Source organism: Bubalus bubalis, chromosome 13 (assembly GCF_019923935.1).
Source record: "Bubalus bubalis isolate 160015118507 breed Murrah chromosome 13, NDDB_SH_1, whole genome shotgun sequence".
NCBI lineage: Eukaryota > Metazoa > Chordata > Mammalia > Artiodactyla > Bovidae > Bubalus > Bubalus bubalis.
In genome coordinates, this window is record NC_059169.1 from 160,314 (window position 1) to 180,204 (window position 19,891).

The 19,891-nt window shown below is 59.8% G+C and overlaps 1 protein-coding gene across 4 annotated transcripts in view; it reads left to right on the plus strand.

Moving 5' to 3' along the window:
* Positions 1–792: 792 nt before the first annotated feature.
* Positions 793–19,891, plus strand: part of RASA3 (RAS p21 protein activator 3) — an 83,617-nt gene continuing 64,518 nt past the window's right edge. For all 4 annotated transcript variants that reach the window (XM_045162487.1, XM_045162488.1, XR_006639869.1 and 1 more), the window contains exon 1: positions 793–944. In XM_045162487.1, coding sequence (XP_045018422.1) covers positions 890–944 — 55 coding nt within the window. In that variant the 5' untranslated portion in view covers positions 793–889. The remainder of the gene's footprint in view (positions 945–19,891) is intronic.

Below are 19,891 nucleotides of genomic sequence, written 5' to 3' on the forward strand. Positions count from 1 at the left end.
GTGTGTGTGCTTGTGCGGTGCTGCGCGCTCTGAAGCCAGAGGAGGGGAAGAGGATGTGAAGTCAGTAGACACAGAAAATGCTCTGAGGATGGTAGCCTGGGGGCAGGGAGGACAGACAGGAGTGCACTTGACCTTGTGAGAAGCTAGGAGCCAGGGTGGCCCGAGGCCCGGGACGAGCAGGTTGGCAACTGGAGGGATTGGTTCTCACCAGACTGCCCACTCCTCCAGATCCCAGGTCGCCTGCAGCGCCTACTCTGAGAGGGCTGAGTTGGGCCGCGGAATTCTTTTCCTTTTCCATCTTTAGGTTTGCGTTTCTTAAATCCCTGTGCATGTGTCTTCCCTCCCACGCCCCCGACTGGTCCCCACACCCAGCAACACTCGCCGCCCCCCGCACACCCGGCTGCTCGGCCTGTTTCCCCTGCAGCAACCAGCCCGGTCGCCCCTCCGGCTGCTTCCCACTGCACCCCCGTCCTGCTCTCGCCGCCGGCCTGGACCCCGCAGTCCCCGCCGGTTCCTCTCTGCCCCGCCAGGAGTCCGGTGCTGTTTCTGGGATGCTTCGCGGATACAGAACCGGCCCCTCGGGCCTGGGATGTGGGCGGAGCCTCCCCGCCCCGCCTCCTCGTCCTCAACCAATGAGCGGCTGGGATCTCTCCGTTGGCCGAACGGTGACGCCTCCGCCCCGCGGCCGGCTTTGGGCGACCGGGGCAGGGGGCGTGGCCTCTCCGCCCCCGCCTGCGCCCCCGGCCAATGGGCGGCGTGTGGGCGGGGTCGGAGGCGGAGCTCAGCGGGCGCGCGGGCGCGGGGTCTAGCCCGGAGCGCGGGGACTGCGCCGCCGCTCGGGCTCCGGCTGCTCCGCGGGACTCGGCTCGCGGATCCCGGCGGACCCAGCATGGCGGTGGAGGAAGAGGGGCTCCGGGTCTTCCAGAGCGTGAAGATCAAGATCGGTGAGCTCCCAGGAGCAGGCGGGGCGGCGGAGTCTTCGGGGGGCTCGCGGCGGCGCCCCCGGTCCCCAACCCCTTCGCTGGGGTTCACGGCCCTGGCGCCTCCCAGCGATGCGCGCTCCCCGGTTGCGGCCCCCTCCTCACCCCGGGAGAGCTTAGCCGCGCCCCCCTCCCCAGCACCAGAAACGCCCAGCGGCGGCCCTCTCCCCGCCTGCCCCGAGGGCGGGCTGGGCCGAGGGGGCCGGTGGCCCTGGGGGACGCAGCTCCCCGCCGCTGGCGTCCCCTAGTCCCCGGAGGCAGGGTCGACTGCAGCAGGGGGAGGTGCTCCGCCGGACTTGGGTCTGGTCCCCAGGGACTGCGTATCTGCGTGTGCACGAGCGCGCGCACGGGGGCTCTCCGGATGCGAGAATTTTAGGTGCCAGAAACACCCAGCTTGGGGTTCCGCGCCTCGCTGAGTGCGGCACCCAGACACTTCCTTTGCTGGGGACGTGGGAGCTCTTGCACCTTCCCTCCGGGGCGAGGGGCCGAGCGGGTGGCTGTGTAAGTGGATGTGTCTGTGTGTCTGCCTGTGACTGTGTGCCGGCGCTCTGGCCCAGGGCTGTCTCAGGGCAGGGCGCCAGGACAGCCACCCCCTCCCCCTTCCATTGAGAACTGGCGGAGGGAGCTCTTGGCCACCAGGGCCTGCCATTCAGGTCGTGTCCCCAGAGCCTCCTGCCGCTCTCACTGGACCCAGGAGCTGGGGGAGGGGCTGGGAGGCTGTGTCTGGACTTCCTGGGTTTATGTGGAGAGACTTGCTTTTTCCCACTTCCGACTGGGAAGGGTGATGTACAAGTTCTCCAAAAACAAGACTGGGGCCTGGAGTGACCGTTACCCATCACTGCCATTGGTGTGCCGGCTGAGAGGACAGGTCCCACTGGAGAGGGCTTCTAAGGCCTGCGAGAGTTGCCCTCTCAGGGTCCTTCTTGCTCACTGAATCCCTGGGTCCTCCACGTTCCCATGTGAAAAAGGGCCTCTGGGAACCATGCCAGGCCCCCAGTGACTTCTGGAGCGTCAGTTGTTGATGACATCTGATGCTGCTTAGGAATTCCAGCCACCCCAAATCAGCGTGTTGTTTCCTGTCTGCTTTATTTTGGTTTATGGATCATCGCTGAGACGCTGTTGATATTTGGCTCAGAAGCACTGCAGATAGGATGGGGCCGCACCTCAGCCCTGAGGAGCTTGCCTGCAGAGGGTTTCTCTTGTTTACTTGGTTGGTATCTGCTGTCACTTTCTACAGAGAGGTTCAGCATGGCCCTCCACCTGAAGTGAGGCAGGGAAAGTGCCTCTCAGCCCCAGGGCCAGTGAGCATGAAGGGGATTCACACCAGAGGCCTTGAGCTGCTTCCTTAATCAGGGGACAGGAAGGGGTGGGGCATGGCCGCGGGGGTGTGCCAAGCTTCTGGGTGCAGCAGGCATGAGGGGGTCTGGGGACTTTGGAGTTCGAGCCCCGCACAGCCAGCTTGGACTTGTGTCAGGAAGCTGAGAAAATTGATTTCTTTCCAGAGTGGCCCAGTCCGAGAAGCAGAGGGCGAGGAGGTCCCCACAGGTCCAGGAGAGGAACTCTGCTGGCCTGGCAGGACGCCCTCGGGGAGGCTCTGGACCCACACAGATGGGCCGGGCCTGGAGGAAAAGGGCTTGGAGATGCTGCTTGGTTAGGCTTTCTCTCTTTTGTGTGTATCGCTTTAAACAAGTGAGAGGAGCGCCCGGCTCAGTGGGGGATTAGTGCAGCCACTGAACATCTGCTGCTCCAGCCCCGCGTGGGGACGGGTATTATTAGAGCCGTTGGAGACCCCCACCCTGATGTTTGGGGACTGCAGCAGAGAGGATGAGCAGAAACGCCTGTCCACAGTGGTCCAGCTCCCTGGGCATGGTTCCAGCTCTCAGAAGACCCTGTCTTCTTCCGTCTTTGAGGGTCTTCACCCGCCGTGCGGGGTTGTCCCATCTTTGTCGCTGGGGCTTGGAGGGAGCAAGGGCCTCCGCAAAGCACAGGTAGGGCCTCCTCCTGTGCTGGAGCAAAGAGGCGGTCTGGGCCTTGCTGCTGACTTCGAACCTGGGCCCGGCCCCAGAGGGGGAATGGCCCCAGAGGGGGAATGCAGGAGCCCATCAAGGGGCTTAGTCTTGTTCCACTGTGAGTAGGAGGGCCTGGTGGGTGGTGCCCCAAGCGTTCCACTTCTTTCCTCCGTCCCCTGCTGTGGCCAGGCTTGACCCTGACTTGCCTCAGTGCCGGGCCATGGAGGCAGGCCAGTGAGGAGGGGCACCAGCACTGACGTGGGGGAGGGGCGGCTACGCAGGCGTCACACCCACCTCCTGGCCCCGGTAGACCCTGGCCAATCGTCCATTCATACTGAGCCCTGTCTTGGGGCTGGCTCGCAGCATGCCCGTGTCTGCCGGTGGCCTGCCGGCTGGAAGACACAGAGTAAGCCCCCCCCCCCCCCCCTTCAGGGCCTCGTTTTTCCATTTGCAAAATGCCAGCAGTCATTGTCTACAGCATCCTGTGGGAGCTTCCCTACCCCCACCCCCCCCAAAAGAGACAGAGGAATTCTCCCTCCAGTTATGCCGTCAGCAGCATCACTGTCCCTAGTGCTGAGAGGAAAGGCAGAATGTTTTGGGGAGCTGAGAGTCTTTTGGGGTGGGGCTGTAGTCCTCAGTCTGGAACGTGTGGTGGTACTTGGTCATTGAGAGACTAACGCTGGGGAAAATGGGAAGAATCTCTTCCTTTTTTTCCTCTTCCCCTTTCTTTTTCCTTCCACCTTTTGCGAATGAGATAATACATAAGAAAGTGCTGGGGAAAAGTAAGGTATTTTTATTGTAACTCTCTCGAGTCCTTGTCTTCAAGAACCTGTGTCTTTCCCCACTTAAGTTTCGCAGTTATTTTGGATGGTTCTTCTGCACACTTGGCTATCTTACCCGTGGTCTATCTTTGGTAACAGCAGTGTCTCATGTCAAGTGAGACTGAGCACACTTCCTATGAGGCCACTTTGAGGAAGTGTGCTCCTCTGACTTTCCGTGAGTCAGGGCTTTAGCCCTGGGAGGGGAGCGACTGCAGGCGGGATGGGTGCAGACCCCCAGTGGGAGCCCCCTGCCCCGTGCTGTCGTTTGGACCTGGCGCTCCTCTAGGACTTGCGACACGGCGTTACTTTCCAGTGATGTTTCCCATTTCCATGACAGTTGCTCCTTGTTTTTAAAAGTGTCGTCTCAATAAATGTGTTCAGTTAAGAGCAATACAGAGGGGTTTCTCTCAAACTAAAAAGCAGAAAATCCTGGCCATGCAGTTGAGGATAAGAAAAGACCCCTTAGCCCAGCCTGTGGTTGGACTGCTGTCGGGTTTGAGGGCATCTGGGATTGGTGGTGAGTGTCAGGTTTGAGGGCATCTGGGATCTGTGCTGAGTCCTGAGTGAGGCCACGGGGAGGCCTTCTTTCTTGGGTCCAGAAGTGGCCCCCTTCTCCCCGGCGGTCAGAGCACCTGCCCCTGTTCCTTCTCCATCAGCCGAGACCCTGCCACGGCCAAGGGCGAGTGCGGCCTGGGTGCAGCACGCACAGTAGCAGGGAACCTCCGGGCCTCCTTGGCCGGCTGTGGGCCTGCCCGCTGGCAAATGCATCCTCCCAGAAGCCCTTCTGGTGGGGAGGGACCCTGGGTGGCCTAGTGAAGAAGCCCTAGACCTCAGGGGTTGAGAGTTTAGGATTCCAGTTCTGAGAATGACTTTTAATCAGATTTCCACCTTGGGAAGCGGTGGTGTGCCCAACACAGGGTCTGCGAGGCTCAGATGACGGCTTGTAAATTGAAATCGTTTTTAATAGAAGGGCTTTGTAGGGCTCAGTCGGAGGACACAGTCTGTGAACATGACGGGTGATGTCACAGTGTGTGTGTGTGTGTGCGTGCGCGCGGGTGTGTGTGTGTGTGTGTGCGCGCGCGCGGGGGTGGGCGTGTGTGTGCGTGTGTGCGCGCGCAGGCGGGCGTGTGTGCGCGGGCGGGCGTGTGTGTGTGCACGTGTGCACGCGCGGGCGTGTGTGTGTGCGCCCACGTGGGCGTGTGTGTGTGTGTGTGTGTGAGAGAGAGAGAGAGAGAGAGACAGTGGGAGGAGGGGCTATGCTGGCCACACACGGTTCTTGGCATCGGGGGGTTTTATATTTTCCGGAGTGCTCCGATTCTAAAATTAACCTGGATATTCTATTAACCGAGCTAGGCTCGCAAGCTATTTTTGGCCCCTGAGGACCAGTGTGCAGGCTGGCTCTGCCTGGGGCAGTGAGGTCGGTCCTGACCCAGCCTGTGGCTCTGGGCTGCCCTGGGAGGGGCGCGTGCTGGCGTGTGGGCTGGGGCGGGCTGCCCTGGGAGGGGCGCGTGCTGGCGTGTGGGCTGGGGCCGGCTGCGCACCTCAGGGTCTGGGCTGCACCTTCTCTGGCTTCACCTTTTCCGCCCACAGTCTGCTGTCACCATCAAGGGAGGGCGGTGATGGCGCCCGCCCCAGCCCCACCTGCCAGCGAGTAGGGTCCCGTGCTGCCCCCTCGCCGTGCAGCGAGCCTGGGCAGCAGCGGCCACCCGTCCCCCTGGAGAGGACAGGCCTGTGTGAGGACGGGGTGCGAGGTCCCTGTGCACAGGCGCTGGGACACAGGTGGGGGCACAGAGCTCATGCAGGTGGGATTGGACAGGAGCAGGGACCGAGTCAGCTGCCCCCACGGAGCCCGGCTCGCAAGGAGCAGGGCCTCAGGGGCAGGGTCTGGGGGACGGGGTCGGCACTTGGCAGGAAATGTCCGGACTTCTCTCAAGCTTACGAGGCGTGTGCTCAAGTCACACCCTCCTGAGGGCATTTGAGAGTCAGCGCATCACACATCACACTGTGGAAACAACCCAAGTGGGAGGAGCGAAGCTGAGAAGCGATGCTTGGAAATCACACCTGAAAGTGGAGGCTGCAGGCGCCCCTCCTGCTTCCAAGGGAGGAGGGTCCACTGGGTTCTGGTCGCTCAGGAAAGGCGGGCGGCCTGACACAGAGTCCTGGGCAATTGCTGGCTGACTGCAGCTTCAGGCACGGCCAGGCGGGCTCAGCCTCAGCCTGCTCTGTTGCAGAGAGAGGAGGAGCGGCCCCAAGCACGGCAGAGCTGCCCGAGGCCCTTTGTGTGCGGCTCAGTGAGCCGGTGTGAGCAAAGGCGCCTGAGGTGCTCCAGTCTTGAGGGTGAGGTGTTAGCTGGTGCACCTGGAAGCTGCTTGTTCAGTTAGTCCTCTTAACAGGTTAGGGCTCCAGCTGAGTCAGGAGAGGGAGGTGAGGAGGGGAGGTGGGGTCCTGGCCGATGCCTGTCCTCTGCACCCCACTGTCAGGATGGGGGTCCGTGTTCCTGCTGCAGTCGGTCACTGGCAGGATGGGGGTCCATGTTCCTGCTGCTGTCGGTCGCTGGTGGTACTCAGGAAAGCTCAGAGGAATGGGAAATGCCAGTTGAAGGGGGTGATTACACGGTGGCACCCCTACAGCCAGGAGGGTTCTGCAGCTTTCAGAGAAATGAGCTGGAGCCCAGCCAGGCCGTGTGACCTGCAGGAAGCCAAAGGTGTGACTGAAACGACAGCGGCTTGAAGAGCCCGCTCGCCTCCGACGGTCCCCAAGAAGAGCAGGGGACAGACACGCGTGAAAACAACCCCATGCACGTCTGTCCGCTGGACCCCAGCTGGGGAGTGTGGAGACACTTCTGTAGGAAGAGAAAATAGATCTGTGGGAAGAAGCAAGATCATTACTGTTGTGTATATAGATGGCTAAATGAAGAGTTAAAAATCACAGCCACTTAAAATGTGAAGGGAACAGTGCTCTGCGGAGGATACTAGGGCCCAGGAAGACAATTTCCTGGACCGCAGAGGCTCACGCATGACAAGTGGGGGCGGCCACCCAGCACAGGGTGCGTGAGGTGGGGGCCCCGAATGGACGCGGACACGTGGGCGTCCTGGGCTGCAGCCCTGTGGTCAGGAAGGTCTAGCCCAGATGACGGGGAACTTAGAGTCCCGCCATCCACACAGAGGACCCTGTGCTTTTCTTTAAGTGTGAGGGATTCCAGACTTCAACAGGTTACACATTCAGATTGCAGGGTAATCGCACGCTCGGTGATCAAGTCTCCCAACTCCACGTGCAGGGTGCGCCAGGGGCTGGACCCATGTGTGTTCCCACACGGCGCTGCTGGGGGGCTCAGAGCCGCTCATCATCAGTGCCCAGGACGCTTGTCTGTGGGATGTGATGGGTCAACAGGAGCATGGGGACCGGGTGGTGGCCCTAGTCCTCCGAGTGTCTGCAAGCACGCCTGTGTTTCTGTACACAGGTGGGTCCCGGCTGGCCCGGGCTGTCCTAGGATATGGCCTTGTCCGTTGTGGTTTTAGAGCAAGCTTGCAGCCCGTAGTGGGGGTGGTCAGTATCCTACAAGGACCCCTTCGGTGAGGCCACGTGTCCACCCCGAGGCCCGCCCGCTGTGGGGGGCTGGACCCCCCTCAGGTTCGATCTGCACTGTACCCCTCACCCCTAAGTCAGACCAGGAGTGTCTCTGGGGCCTGTGTTTTCCTCTTTGCATAGTTTCTGCTCCTGTTATCTGAATGGTTTCCGAAGCATAAGAAGTGGCTGTCTTAACCCCATTGCCAGCAGGATGGAACCCGAAGGGAGCCTCAGAGGACTCAGGGTGACTTGGCGTCCGGAGCCGCGGTCAGTCGGGCTGCGCTCCACTAGCCTTGCTGCCCCGTCGCTGCTCCAAAGACAGTCCCTCTCGCTTGGTGCCCACTGGTGCCTCCACAGGACCAGGACCAGGACCAGGGCCTGGATGCCAGCCTCTCCTGGGACTGGTTCCCCCTCGGCCGCTCTTCAGAGCTGGTGGGATCCCAGGAAGGGGCCTGGGCTTCTGGATTTTGGGGACATTTAAGGGAGCGATGCTGACAATTAACCTTGTCTGGAGCTTTGTTTTGAACTTGACAGTGGATCCAGTCGAGTATGATCTGTTTGCAGAGTCAGTTCAGTTCAGCTCAGTCGCTCAGTTGTGTCCGACTCTTTGCGACCCCATGGACTGCAGCACCCCAGGCCTTTCTGTCCATCACCAACTACCGGAGCTTGCTCAAACTCATTTCCATCGAGTCAATGATGCCATTCAACCATCTCATCCTCTGTCGTCCCCTTCTCCCCCAACCTTCAATCTTTTCCAGCATCGGTGTCTTTTCCAATGACTCAGTTCTTCACATCAGGTGGCCAAAGTATTGGAGTTTGAGATTCAGCATCAGTCCTTCCAGTGAATATTCAGGACTAATTTCCTTTAGGATGGACTGGTTTGATCTCCTTGCAGTCCAAGGGACTCTCAAGAGTCTTCTCCACTCCACAGTTCAAAAGCATCAATTCTTTGGTGCTCAGTTTTCTTTATGGTCCAACTTTCACATGACTATTGAAAAACCATAGCCTTGACTAGATGGACCTTTGTTGGCAGGGTAATGTCTCTGCTTTTTAATATGCTGTCTAGGTTGGTCATAACTTTTCTTCCAAGGAGCAAGTGTCTTTTAATTTCATGGCTGCAGTCACCATCTGCGGTGATTTTGAAGCCCCAAAAATAAAGTCTCTCAGTGTTTCTATTGTTTCCCCATCTATTTCCCATAAAGTGATGGGACCAGATGCCATTATCTTTGTTTTTTGAAGGTTGAGTTTTAAGCCAACTTTTTCACTATCCTCTTTCACTTTCATCAAGAGGCTCTTTAGTTCCTCTTCACTTTCTGCCATAAGGGTGGTGTCATCTGCATATCTGAGGTTATTGATATTTCTCCCAGCAATCTTGACTCCAGCTTGTGCTTCATCCAGCCCAGCATTTCGCATGATGTACTCTGCATATAAGTTAAACAAGCAGGGTGACAATACACAGCCTTGATGTACTCCTTTCCCAATTTAGAACCAGTCCGTTGTTCCATGTCCAGTTCTAACTGTTGCTTCTTGACCTGCATACAGATTTCTCAGGAGGCAGGTCAGGTGTTCTGGTGTTCCCATCTCTTTCAGAATTTTCCACAGTTTGTTGTGATCCACACAGTCAAAGGCTTTGGCGTAGTCAATAAAGCAGAAGTAGATGTTTTTTTGGAACTCTTCCTTTTTCGATGATCCAGCGGATGTTGGCAATTTGATCTGTGGTTCCTCTGCCTTTTCTAAATCCAACTTGAACATCAGGAAGTTCACAGTTCACATACTGTTGAAGCCTGGCTTGGAGAATTTTGAGCTTTACTTTGCTAGCGTGTAAGATGAGTGCAATTGTGCTGTAGTTTGAACATTCTTTGGCATTGTCTTTCTTTGGGATTGGAATGAAAACTGACCTTTTCCAGTCCTGTGGCCACTGCTGAGTTTTCCAAATTTGCTGGAATATTGAGTGCAGCACTTTCACAGCATAGTCAGGGCCTTTATTTCTTTCTGTGTGACTCTCCTTTCCAGAGGCCACACAGAGTGGTCCCCCAGGACCTCCCACTCCAAGCCCCTCCTCACACTGTTGGCCGAGGACAGCTGCTTGTGCCCCTGGATCTTCTCTGTAGCTTTGTCTCGTGTATTTTTCTTTTAAGGAAAAGATGTCATTTTCCTTTTTCACTCTGTTGGAGGGACTTGAACGGCCAGTTGACCTGAGTTTGTGCTCTGCCCTTTTTCACACTGCTGGACCTGCCTGCAGGGCCCCAGACACGCCGGGGAACAGAAGGTATCCCTGCGGACGCGGTAGTATCTGAGTCTCGTCACGACTCTGTACCGTGTGCAGGCATGCGTTTTCACTGGCCCCTCCCCCTGAGGCTCAGAGAGGCCAGGCCACTTTCCCAAAGTCACACAGTGAGAGAAGTGACTGCCTCAGTTGTCTGGTGATGAACTTGTAATTGCCCAGGTCAGTGAGGAACAGCCTCTAGGGTGTGTTGTCAAGTCACTTCCTCAGCAGACAGCTGACTTCCCTCCAGGGCCTCCCCTTCCCTGAGAATCTTGGAAAGAGCATTTGGGGACATTCTCAGCCAAGCGACACCTGTGAGGTCAGGTCAGTGAGGTCAGGGACTGCTGACCACCTCCCAGCCAAGGTTCTTGAGCTGCTGGACAACTGAGCAACTTCACCTGAGATCACACTTCAGTTGCGGGACTAGGGTCCGTGTGGACAGAGCCGGGGGGCTGGGCTCGGCGTGGACAGAGCCAGGGGGCTGGGCTCCACGTGGACAGAGCTGGAGGCTGGGCTCCCCATGGACAGAGCCGGGGGGCTGGGCTCCGCGTGGACAGAGCCGGGGGGCTGGGCTCCGCGTGGACAGAGCCGGGGGGCTGGGATCCCCGTGGACAGCCGGGGGGCTGGGCTCCGCATGGACAGAGTGGGGGGCTGGGCTCCCCGTGGACAGAGCCGGGGGGCTGGGCTCCACCACGGGGACAGAGCCGGGGGGCTGGGCTCCGCGTGGACAGAGCCGGGGGGGCTGGGCTCCCCGTGGACAGAGCTGGGGGCTGGGCTCTGCGGGGACAGAGCTGGGGGCTGGGCTCCCCGTGGACAGAGCTGGAGGCTGGGCTCCGCATGGACAGAGTGGGGGGCTGGGCTTGGTGGGGACAGAGCCGGGGGCTGGGCGCCGCGGGGACATAACTGGGGGCTGGGCTCTGATTCGACAGAACTGGGGGCTTGGCTCCCCGTGGACAGAGCTGGGGGGCTGGGCTCCGCATGGACAGAGTGGGGGGCTTGACAGAGCCGGGGGGCTGGGCTCCCCGTGGACAGAGCCGAGGGGTTGGGCTGCCCGTGGACAGAGCCGGGGGCTGGGCTCCGCATGGACAGAGTGGGAGACTGGGCTCCCCGTGGACAGAGCTGGGGGGCTGGGCTCCGCATGGACAGAGTGAGGGGCTTGACAGAGCCGGGGGGCTGGGCTCCCCGTTGGACAGAGCCGAGGGGCTGGGCTGCCCGTGGACAGAGCCGGGGGCTGGGCTCCGCATGCACAGAGTGGGAGGCTGGGCTCCCCGTGGACAGAGCTGGGGGCTGGGCTCTGCTTGGACAACCTGCAGGCTGCTGTGCAGTAAGAGCAGCACTGTTTCTTCCTGACGCCTGCCCTCTGGCTTCTGACCATCCCTTCTTCCTGCTGGCCCAGGGATTGCCTTATGCAGGAAAAGCTCCCAGCCTGGGCAACAAGTGTGGTGTGGAGTGGAGCTGTTGAACTTGGGGGTGGGGCTGGGGGAGGAGATTCGGTCCTAGTCCCAAGCCACTGGGCCTCTGGTTGGGCCCAGCTCACTGGGGGCTTTCCAGGGCGAGCTCGGATGGGGCACAGAGCTGTCAGCAGAAATGCAGGAGCATGAACCGGTTCCAGGAATCCCGTCAGTGTGCAGACCCCAGGGGATGCTGCCGCACAGGCTCCTTGTAGAGGGCTGCCGCGGGCTGCTGTGATGGGCGGGTTTTCCCATGGCCTCTGGGGTGAGGGCGGGCTGGGGATTTCCAGATTGTTCAGGCCTGTGGCTGGCAAGCTCAGCCTTCTCCGGCGGCCCTGCTGGCCTGTCCTGGGGCTGACCGCCATAAACAGTTTTTAAGTTAGGATCAGACAATTGTGTGTTTTATCTGCTTTGTAGGGGTGACTTTCAAGGGCAGAGAACTCTTCGTATATGATGTTCACATAGAGGACACACCCCACCTGGGTGTGGTATGTCCAGGCCTTCTGGCAGCATGCAGGGTCCCCAGGCTCCCCAAGAAAGGGCTGCACCCCTGAGGCCAAGGGCTTGGCTGGGAGCAGGAATCATTTGCCTTTGGCACCTCACGGGGGCTCCTCTTGTCAGACCATGACTGTGCGTGCACACACGCCTGGGGGCTGTCTCGGGGCAGCGGAGCGCTGTGCAGTGATGGAAGGGAGGCCCATTGGCAGGACCCGGGGCACCAGGGAACCAGCCTTGTCTGTGCAGCAGGTGTGCGAAGTTTAGAAAAGGTTCCACTTCCTCAAGCAACTGTCACTCTTATTTCTTCTGCTGGGCGCGGTGGAGGCTGCAGACACACTGCAGAGTCACAGGGCTCATGTGGGCCGAACCCGGGGGTCTGTGGGGGTGTGTTTGGGGGCACCTGCCATCTGAGAGCCCTGAGGGTAGCTTGGCCAGGTCCCAACCTGCTGGGGCCTCGCTGCTGGGACACCTGCCTTTGCAGTTTCTGTGACTTGAGCATTTTTTCTGCAGTTGTTTTTGATTTCATGTTTTGTATTTGTATCAGAAACCATTGGCATTTTTGGTCCACAAGCCAGGCTCTTCCTGTAGCTTCTTTTCCTGCCTGTGTCCGGCTGCTCTCTCTCCTGGCTGTGCTCAGGTGGGAGCCCCTAGCTTTTGGTGAGCTCCTAGGACCCTGGGCGGGCCCGGACTGCCAGGAGACCACAGGATCAAGTGAGAGGACGTTGGTTCAGGCGAGGGAAGCGCTGTGAGCAGGGTGCATGAGGGGCGCTGGGGCCCCCGAGTGTGAGGCTGTTTCCTGCCCGCCTGCCCTGGTGCGGAGCCCAGCTCCCTGGAAGCGGGCACCCTCCCTGGTGGGACCTGAGCCCCGAGCTGGGTGGGCTGCAGCTGCCTGACCACCCCGGCTCTCCTGGCTGTGCCCTGAGACCTGGCGACTCCTCGGTGATGCCTCCCAGGCGTCGGGAGGGGCGGCCAGAGGACCCTGCGCCTCCTGAGCCCAGCTGGCCCCATCCGTCTGGAATCCATGGCGTTCCTTTCTCTGTTCATCATTTCCTGCTCCGCTCAGCTCCGCCTCCATATCTGGAGAAGGAGTTTCTCAGCGTTTGGACCCAGGCGTGTGTTTGTGCGTGTCCTGACCGGAAGGAAAGGGTCTCGGAGGCAGAAAACCCCTGTGTCCACGGTTTTGTTCAGGCTCCTGACTTTCTGTTTGCTCGTTTCATGGCGGGTGTTCCGGCCTTCTCCGCAGGGCCTTTCCCTCTTGGCCGGCGTCTTTCCCCACAGGCAGGCCTTCCCGGCAGGAGTGAAGAGGAGGGGCAGGCCGAGCCACCCAGATAGAGGCTTCTAGTCTTTTTCACCTGCACCCGATTCAGTGTGATTGGTAACAATTTAGGTCTGTCTGTTCCGAAACCGCTCCTGCCGGCCAAACTGGCTTTGCTACCGCTAACTGGGTTAGGACCCCCAGTTTGGTGAATGTAAGAATGTCGGTTTCCTGAAGTAGAGTTTCTGTGGCCAGAAGGGGCTGATGGCCGTGGGTGTTGGCCCGAGCACATGGATTTCTTCAGCCCGCTCGTGCTGGAGGCCATCTGGATTTAGTCCAGATTTAGTATCACGGGCCCTGAAAGTGGTCAAGGCGCCCTTTTGAACAGAAGATATCAGAACAGCTGGGAAGTTTCTGCGTGTCTGATCTGGGATGTGTTAGAGTCCTGTATACACGTGCTGGTTCTGAGTCAGGGTTGGGGTGGCTTGTTGGGCAGCGTGTGGAGGTCAGTGTAAGGGAGCTGGCTTTTCAGGGTCATTCCCAGGCAGCAGTGGGCACTTTCAGGTTGGCCTGATGTAATCACAAGGACTGGTTGTGGAAAATTAGTTTTCAGGATCTCTTTTCCCTGCACATGGTGCTCAGAGGTCATCTCAGGGGTGATTCCAAATCCCCTGGACTGACCTTTAGGTGAAGTTGGCCCAAGGGTGGCGTGCCATTTGCCTCCCTGGTTGTCCCATGGCAGCTGGACGCCACCTTCACATAGGCCTGTGGAGTCATAAACCAGGCATTTCTCAGGCCTTGCCTTCCAAGGGTTTACAGACTGAATGGTAAATGAGACAAACCCATCTGCACACTCATGCGTTATGGGAGTAACAGTAAATGGAGTTTTCAGGCCTTGGGGGGCGCTGAGGAAGACTGGAGGGATCTGCCTGCTCCTCCTGTTCCCCCAGGAACGGGCACCTAGGTGTGCACACACGTGCATGAGCGCATACACAGACCTGTGCAGACGTGTGCACGGCACGCTCTGCACACAGTATGCTTTCCAAACCTGGAGAATTCTCAGGGATGATAGAAACTGTGTGCACAAAGACTTCTAAAGACGCTGATCCCCGTGGAACAGGAGTAGTGCCCACTTTTGTCATCAAGGATATGCTAGGTGTCAGCACATCTTTTCTGTTCTAAGGTGTGGCTTGTCTGAAGGTGCCCTGCCCTCGGCCTACAGCCCCAGTGGGGTGGGGGGCGCTCACCACGGCTGCTCGTTGGACACTGCTTCTGCTCTCAGCAGACGACAGCGCTGTTTCGTCCAAAGGCGTCTGAGGCTCCTTGCAGAGCAGAGGCGGGAGGGCGGCGGGGCAGGACACTGCTTGTAGGTCCCTTTAGTGTTTCCAAGGTGCGAACCTCCTGAGGTAAAGTAGGGCCCTGGACGGGGAGCCTGCTCGGGACCCGGCTGTGGTCCCGCACTTTGGTCTCTTCCTCCTCGGGGTCCCTCGTCACCTGTGGGGTCCTCGTAGCGAGGGCGCAAGGTGGGGGACAGAACTGGAGCGGCCGTGGAGAATACGAGTCGCAGGTGAGGCTCTCGACGGGGGCGACGTGAGGGAGCATCTTCTGGGAGGTCCCCTGCCTGGGGCGTCTCCTGGCTCTGGGAGCTGAATGACTCAGACGACACCCCAGGAGCCGGGCGGAACCAGCAGGAGGCCCGCTTGTTCCTGCCTCGAGAGCAGACATCTGGGGTGGGTGATGGCCTCCCCACGGTGCTCCGAGGGACCACTGCAGGCTCACAGTCCCCACCGGTGCCTGGGCCAGTGTGTCCAGACCTTCTGCTTTCCTTCAGAGCCCAATTCTAGCCAGGGAACCACCCCGTGGGTGCAGGTGGCTATGCTCAGGGACTTTTTGTTTGTCACACTGGTGGACCCGGTGGGTGGAGACCCTCCCCTGCAGCTCAGCACCTGACCGTGCACGGGCGTGTCCAGGAGAGGGGGCTGCAGTGGACCCCCATGGACACCTGGTGGGTCCTTCACTCTCTCTGCCTCACCTCAGGAGTCTGGAGGCAAGGAGCAGCTAGGTCCCGTGCTTGCCTGATGGAGAGACGCCCGTGGTTGGACTAGCAGGTATTGCCTGATGGCTCGGGGTGTGGGCGAGGAGGGCAGGACCCCAGGACAGGGACCCTGTGGCCAGGCAGCTGGGGACACTTCTACCCTGTATCCTATGGCAAGTCACGACCTCTGTGTGCCTTGGCTTTGGTGTCTAAAATGAGGGCACTCAAAGCCATTTCGTAGGGTCGTTACAGGGTGGAGTGTGACTGCCATGTCTCTCCCTTCCCTCCCTCACTGGGAGGAGAGAGGGCTCAGAAGAGTTCAGACCTGCTGGAATCACAGCGTTGGGTCCTTGAGCCAAAGGTGTTTTTGTGAGCAGTAAATCCAGGACTGGGCTGCGGATTCTGGGGGCAGATGTGGCCGTGTTGGGAGGGCCAGGCTGGAGGGGCTGGGCTCGTGTCCGCACAGGGATCTGGCCATACCTCCCTGGCCACGCGGCCTAAGCAGCATCACTACCACCGCAAGGGAACCCCAGGGTGCCGTCAGCTCCTGGGCCTGCGTGTTCTCTTTGGAGCGCGGGTGCTTCTGTGGGTGGCCGACTGACTTCAAGGCGAAGTTCCCGCCGAGAAGCACAGCTCAGTCGGTGCAGACCTGCGGGAGCAGGTGCCGCGGCGTTGCCAGGAGGCGGTTTCCCGAGGCGGCAGCGGTCAGAGGAAGCGGGATCGGCTTCTGACTTCTGAGTGTGTCCCGGGGCACTTGGCGTGGTCGGAAGGTTCACACGAGGCTGCGTGTGTTTGGGGAGAAACAGGAAGAATAGCCCCCGTTAGGGACTTTAGGTGACAGTTGACGTTATTTACCATGTGTTGAATTCTGTGACTTTTTTCTGGATCATTCTGTGGTTTTATCTCTGTGGCTCGATGTCTTCATGACGAGAAGTGGGCGTTAATGACTCAGGTAGATATTTTGTAAACCTGGGGTGCTGTCTGCGGTCTCTGCAGCCCCCACGGGGTGGGGACTGTGGCCCCTGTGCTGACTTTGCCTGGAGATGCTGGGGCGCCGCCTGGTCTCTTGTCTCGCGCGGGGACGAGGTGTGAATGTCGCCCACCAGTGAGGGGAGCCCTCGGCGGGCTGGGGCGTTTTGCTGTAGCTGAGCCCCTGCGACCACGGCCTCTCCACAGGCCGGGCTGCTCTGTGCATGTGGACACCGGCTGAGGGGGCATCCACCTTCAGTCTCCGACCCTCGGGGAGTGGGGATCACTCACAGGTGACTTCAGGGGGTCTGTGTCTCTTGCACATGGAGATGGGGCTACTGCAGAATCAACACCAGACAGGGCTGGAGGACGTGTCCAATCCACTCCCAGGCTCATTCTAGAAACTTGCCCCAGCTTTATTGATGGATAAGAGAAAACAAAGGCGAGTGAAGAGTGAAGAAAAACAAGTTGCTTTGATAAATACAATCAAATATATGATAAGGTTCCACTCATTTGGCCCATGAAGTTTGAAGACCAACCAAGAGTAAGGCATTTTTAAAGGTAGGATGAGGCCCTGGCCCATGGCAGTTTTGTCATCCTTCTCCGAGGGCCCCAGAGTGGGACACACCCACTTCCATGGTCCCTCTGTCTTTAACTGTCCTCCTTTATACGAAAAAGGCCAAGGTGACCCAGAGTGCTTTCCAAGATAGACGTGGGCTCAAGTTTAATGAAGGAAACCCCAGGAAATCCAGAACAGACATCAGCACGTGATCAGAGGAAATTGATTTTAAGCTCTGCAGATAAACTGCGGCTCGGCCTCCTCACACCACAGCAAGTGGCAAGCTGTGCAGAGTCCCCAGGCCTCGGTGTCTGCTGGGCATCGTGGGTAAATTCAGAAGAGCGTGCTAGCCAGCAAGTCTCTGATAGACAGTCGTGGTCCTGAAATGTGGGCGACAAAGGCTGCAACCTGGCTTTCTCACGCGTCTATTTCTCTCTTAGAAGTTTGTTAAAAGCAACGTGGTTTTTCCCAATAGGTGGCAGGGATTTGGGTGTCTTTCAAGCCTGTTTGATGTTCCTTTTGTTCGTCACCTCTCAGCAGGTGGAGGGAAGGTGCTGGGGCTTTGAGGGGACACCGCCACAGCTGCCGGGTAGAGCGTGGGGTGTGAGGCGGGGCTGTTGAGGGGGAGACCCCCTTAGGAGACCTGACGCTGAATAAGCCCCACCTGTGCGCTGCAGTGCATGGGACGCACAGCCTCTGGGTCCTGTGGTGGTGCCATCCAGGCCAGTGCTGCTCAGCCAGCTGCCCAGGACCACGGTCAGGAGAGGCTTCTTGGCCCCAGCTTCTGTCAGCCTCTGGCTCTGCTGCCCCTGCTCTCTGCCACCCCGTCCATCCGCCTGCCCTACCCCTTGCACGCCCTGCCCCGAGGCAAGCCTCTGCCTCCCCGAGGGGCAGGACCTCCTTTCTGAAACCCTTTGCTCTGAGACCCTCAGCCTCTGCTGCCCTCGAGGGTGAAAAGGCTGCGGGCCCCCCTGGAGGTGGGAGAACATGGGGACCTTCACCCGCTCCTCCAGTTTCTGCCCCTCTACCTGTGTGGATGCTCGCAGGGCAGTAGCTCTGGGATGGGGTCTAGTGGTCGTGTTTCGAGGGTCCCAGGGCCTGAGATCTGCTCACTTGCTTGGTCAGAGCTGAGCCAGCCCCCATGGTGCGCCCCGCAGTCATCTGCAGGCCCGCTGCGCTCAGCGCTCGGGGGGCAGCTGTCCTCCCTGCAGCCAGGCTCCTGGGGGCCAGAGGCTGTTGCTCTCCAGACGGAGTCCCCCCGCCCTGCTGCATCCCACAGCACGGAGCTGATGCCCAGAAGACACGGGGTACCCCCCGTCACAGCATGGAGCTGACGCCCGGGAGACATGGGGTCCCCCCGTCACAGCATGGAGCTGACGCCCGGGAGACACGGGATCCCCCCGTCACAGCATGGAGCTGACGCCCAAGAGACATGGGATAACCCCGTCACAGCATGGAGCTGATGCCCAGGAGACATGGGATCCCCCCATCCCAGCATGGAGCTAACGCCCAGGAGACACAGGGTCCCCCCGTCACAGCATGGAGCTGACGCCCGGGAGACACGGGGTCCCCCCATCATAGGATGGAGCTGACACCCGGGAGACATGGGGTCCCCCATCATAGGATGGAGCTGACGCCTGGGAGACACGGGGTCCCCCCGTATTTGCACCAGTTAGTCTTGTCCTGCAGAGGTACCCCATTTGCAGGAGAAGCGGAACCCCAGGAGCTGGTCTCTTTTGGCTTCTGCAGCTTCCACACTGCCACCCCACACTTTGGAATTGGAGGGAGGGGGTGTCTCAGCAGGAGTGAGGCCGGGTGTGTTCTGTGTTGAGTCACCACTGCGGTGCTAGGGGACCTGGCCGCAGCCCCCCGGGGTCGCCAGCTCCTCGGGGTCGCCAGCCCCCACACTGCATCAGGGAGGCCCTGATGACGAGCCAGGCACGGAGGCTCAGCCCACTCTGCTGTTAGTTCTGAGGGGCTTTGACCAGCTTGGGTGGTTAGTGGCCACTTTGGAAGGAGCGTGTCACCAATGTACTTGAAGTGCCGAGTCTTTTTATGGTGCTGCTGGGAGGCCGGTCCTGCGTGCGGGCGTGGGGGCGGGCCGTACAGCCGCATCTTTCCTGGAGACACCAGCGCCCTGGACTTTTCCCCAAGCACATCGGTGGCATCCACAGTGTTCTGTAGTTCTAGCTGTTGCACCTGGAGCAGTAAGTGGGGACAATGTCAGCCCCGTGTCCTTGGCCCCACACGCCTTGAGGTTGAGAGTCAGTGAGGAGCCCCGTGCAGACGGGCTGAGCTCTGAGAGGGTTGTTGAGACAAAGGTGGCCGCGAATGGGCCGCAAGGGCCTGGCCCAGTGTCTGGGCTAATGGGAGGAGCCCATGAGGAGCAGAGTGGGGCAGCGGACTGAGAGCAAGGTGGCGGCACTGCAGAGCGCCCGCTGCCTGCCGAGACCTCAGCGCTGGAGGTTTGGACCAAAGAGAAGCTGCCAGATGTCCTGCGGCCACTCGCAGAGTCATGAGTCTGGCCGGCCGTGGGCTCCACAGAGGTGTGTCCCTGGGAGAGCCCTGGGATTCTGACCCTGTCAGGCTGTGGGCACCGTGCTCCACATCTGGATCCGGGTCTTCCCTGACTGTACACGCAGCTGGAGGCTCCTTCCTGCGGCTCTGAAGGGAGTGGTGACCTGCCCACTGGCTACTGGTTCGGTGTGCTGGGTGCTTCCCTGTGAGGGAGCGGACCTTCCCTGTGATAACTGTGGAACCAGAGTTTTGTGGAAGGACTCTGACTTACACGGGACCTTTGGGGTGGCTCAGGAATGCACGCGCTGAAGGGCCTTCATTGTCATGGGGGTCATGACACCCACTGGGGACCCAGCCCCCGCGTGAGGCTGTGGACCCCGTGGGAGTGGACGCTCAGCAGGCGCCTCTCCCCAAGGTTCCAGCCCCAGGAGAGCCATGGCGTGGTGACCCTGTCAGACCACACGTTGGGAGGGCTGAGCAGGAGCAAGAGGCTCAGGTGCCTGAGGGTGCCATGAGCCAGCATCTTGCGAGCAGCGTGTGCTGGCCTTCCCGACGGGGACACAGGGTGGCAGGGAGATCGCTGGCCCCAGCCTGGACAGAGCAGCTGCCCGAGCTCTAACCTGGTGCTTGGGCTTCCCAGGAGGGTGAGGGTGGGGCCTCTAGGAACAGGAGTAGGGACCCTTCCACGGGCAGCGACGGGCTGGGAGGCGGCACCACAGCCGCGTGGGGAGAGGGCACGGGACAAACTGCCAGGTCTGCCGGGCCCGCTGAGGCACCCGGGATGCGCGCGGGCCGGGCCCTGCTGAGGCACTCGGGATGTGCGCGGCCATAGGCTTCTGCTTCTCTCGCCCCCTTTTTCTGTTTCAGGAGTTCTGGGTGGCCGTTCTGCTGTTTTGGCAACACGCACCATGCTAGCTGCTTCCTGTGTTGTTAATTCAGGGACGGTCCCTCTGCCCTTTGCCTC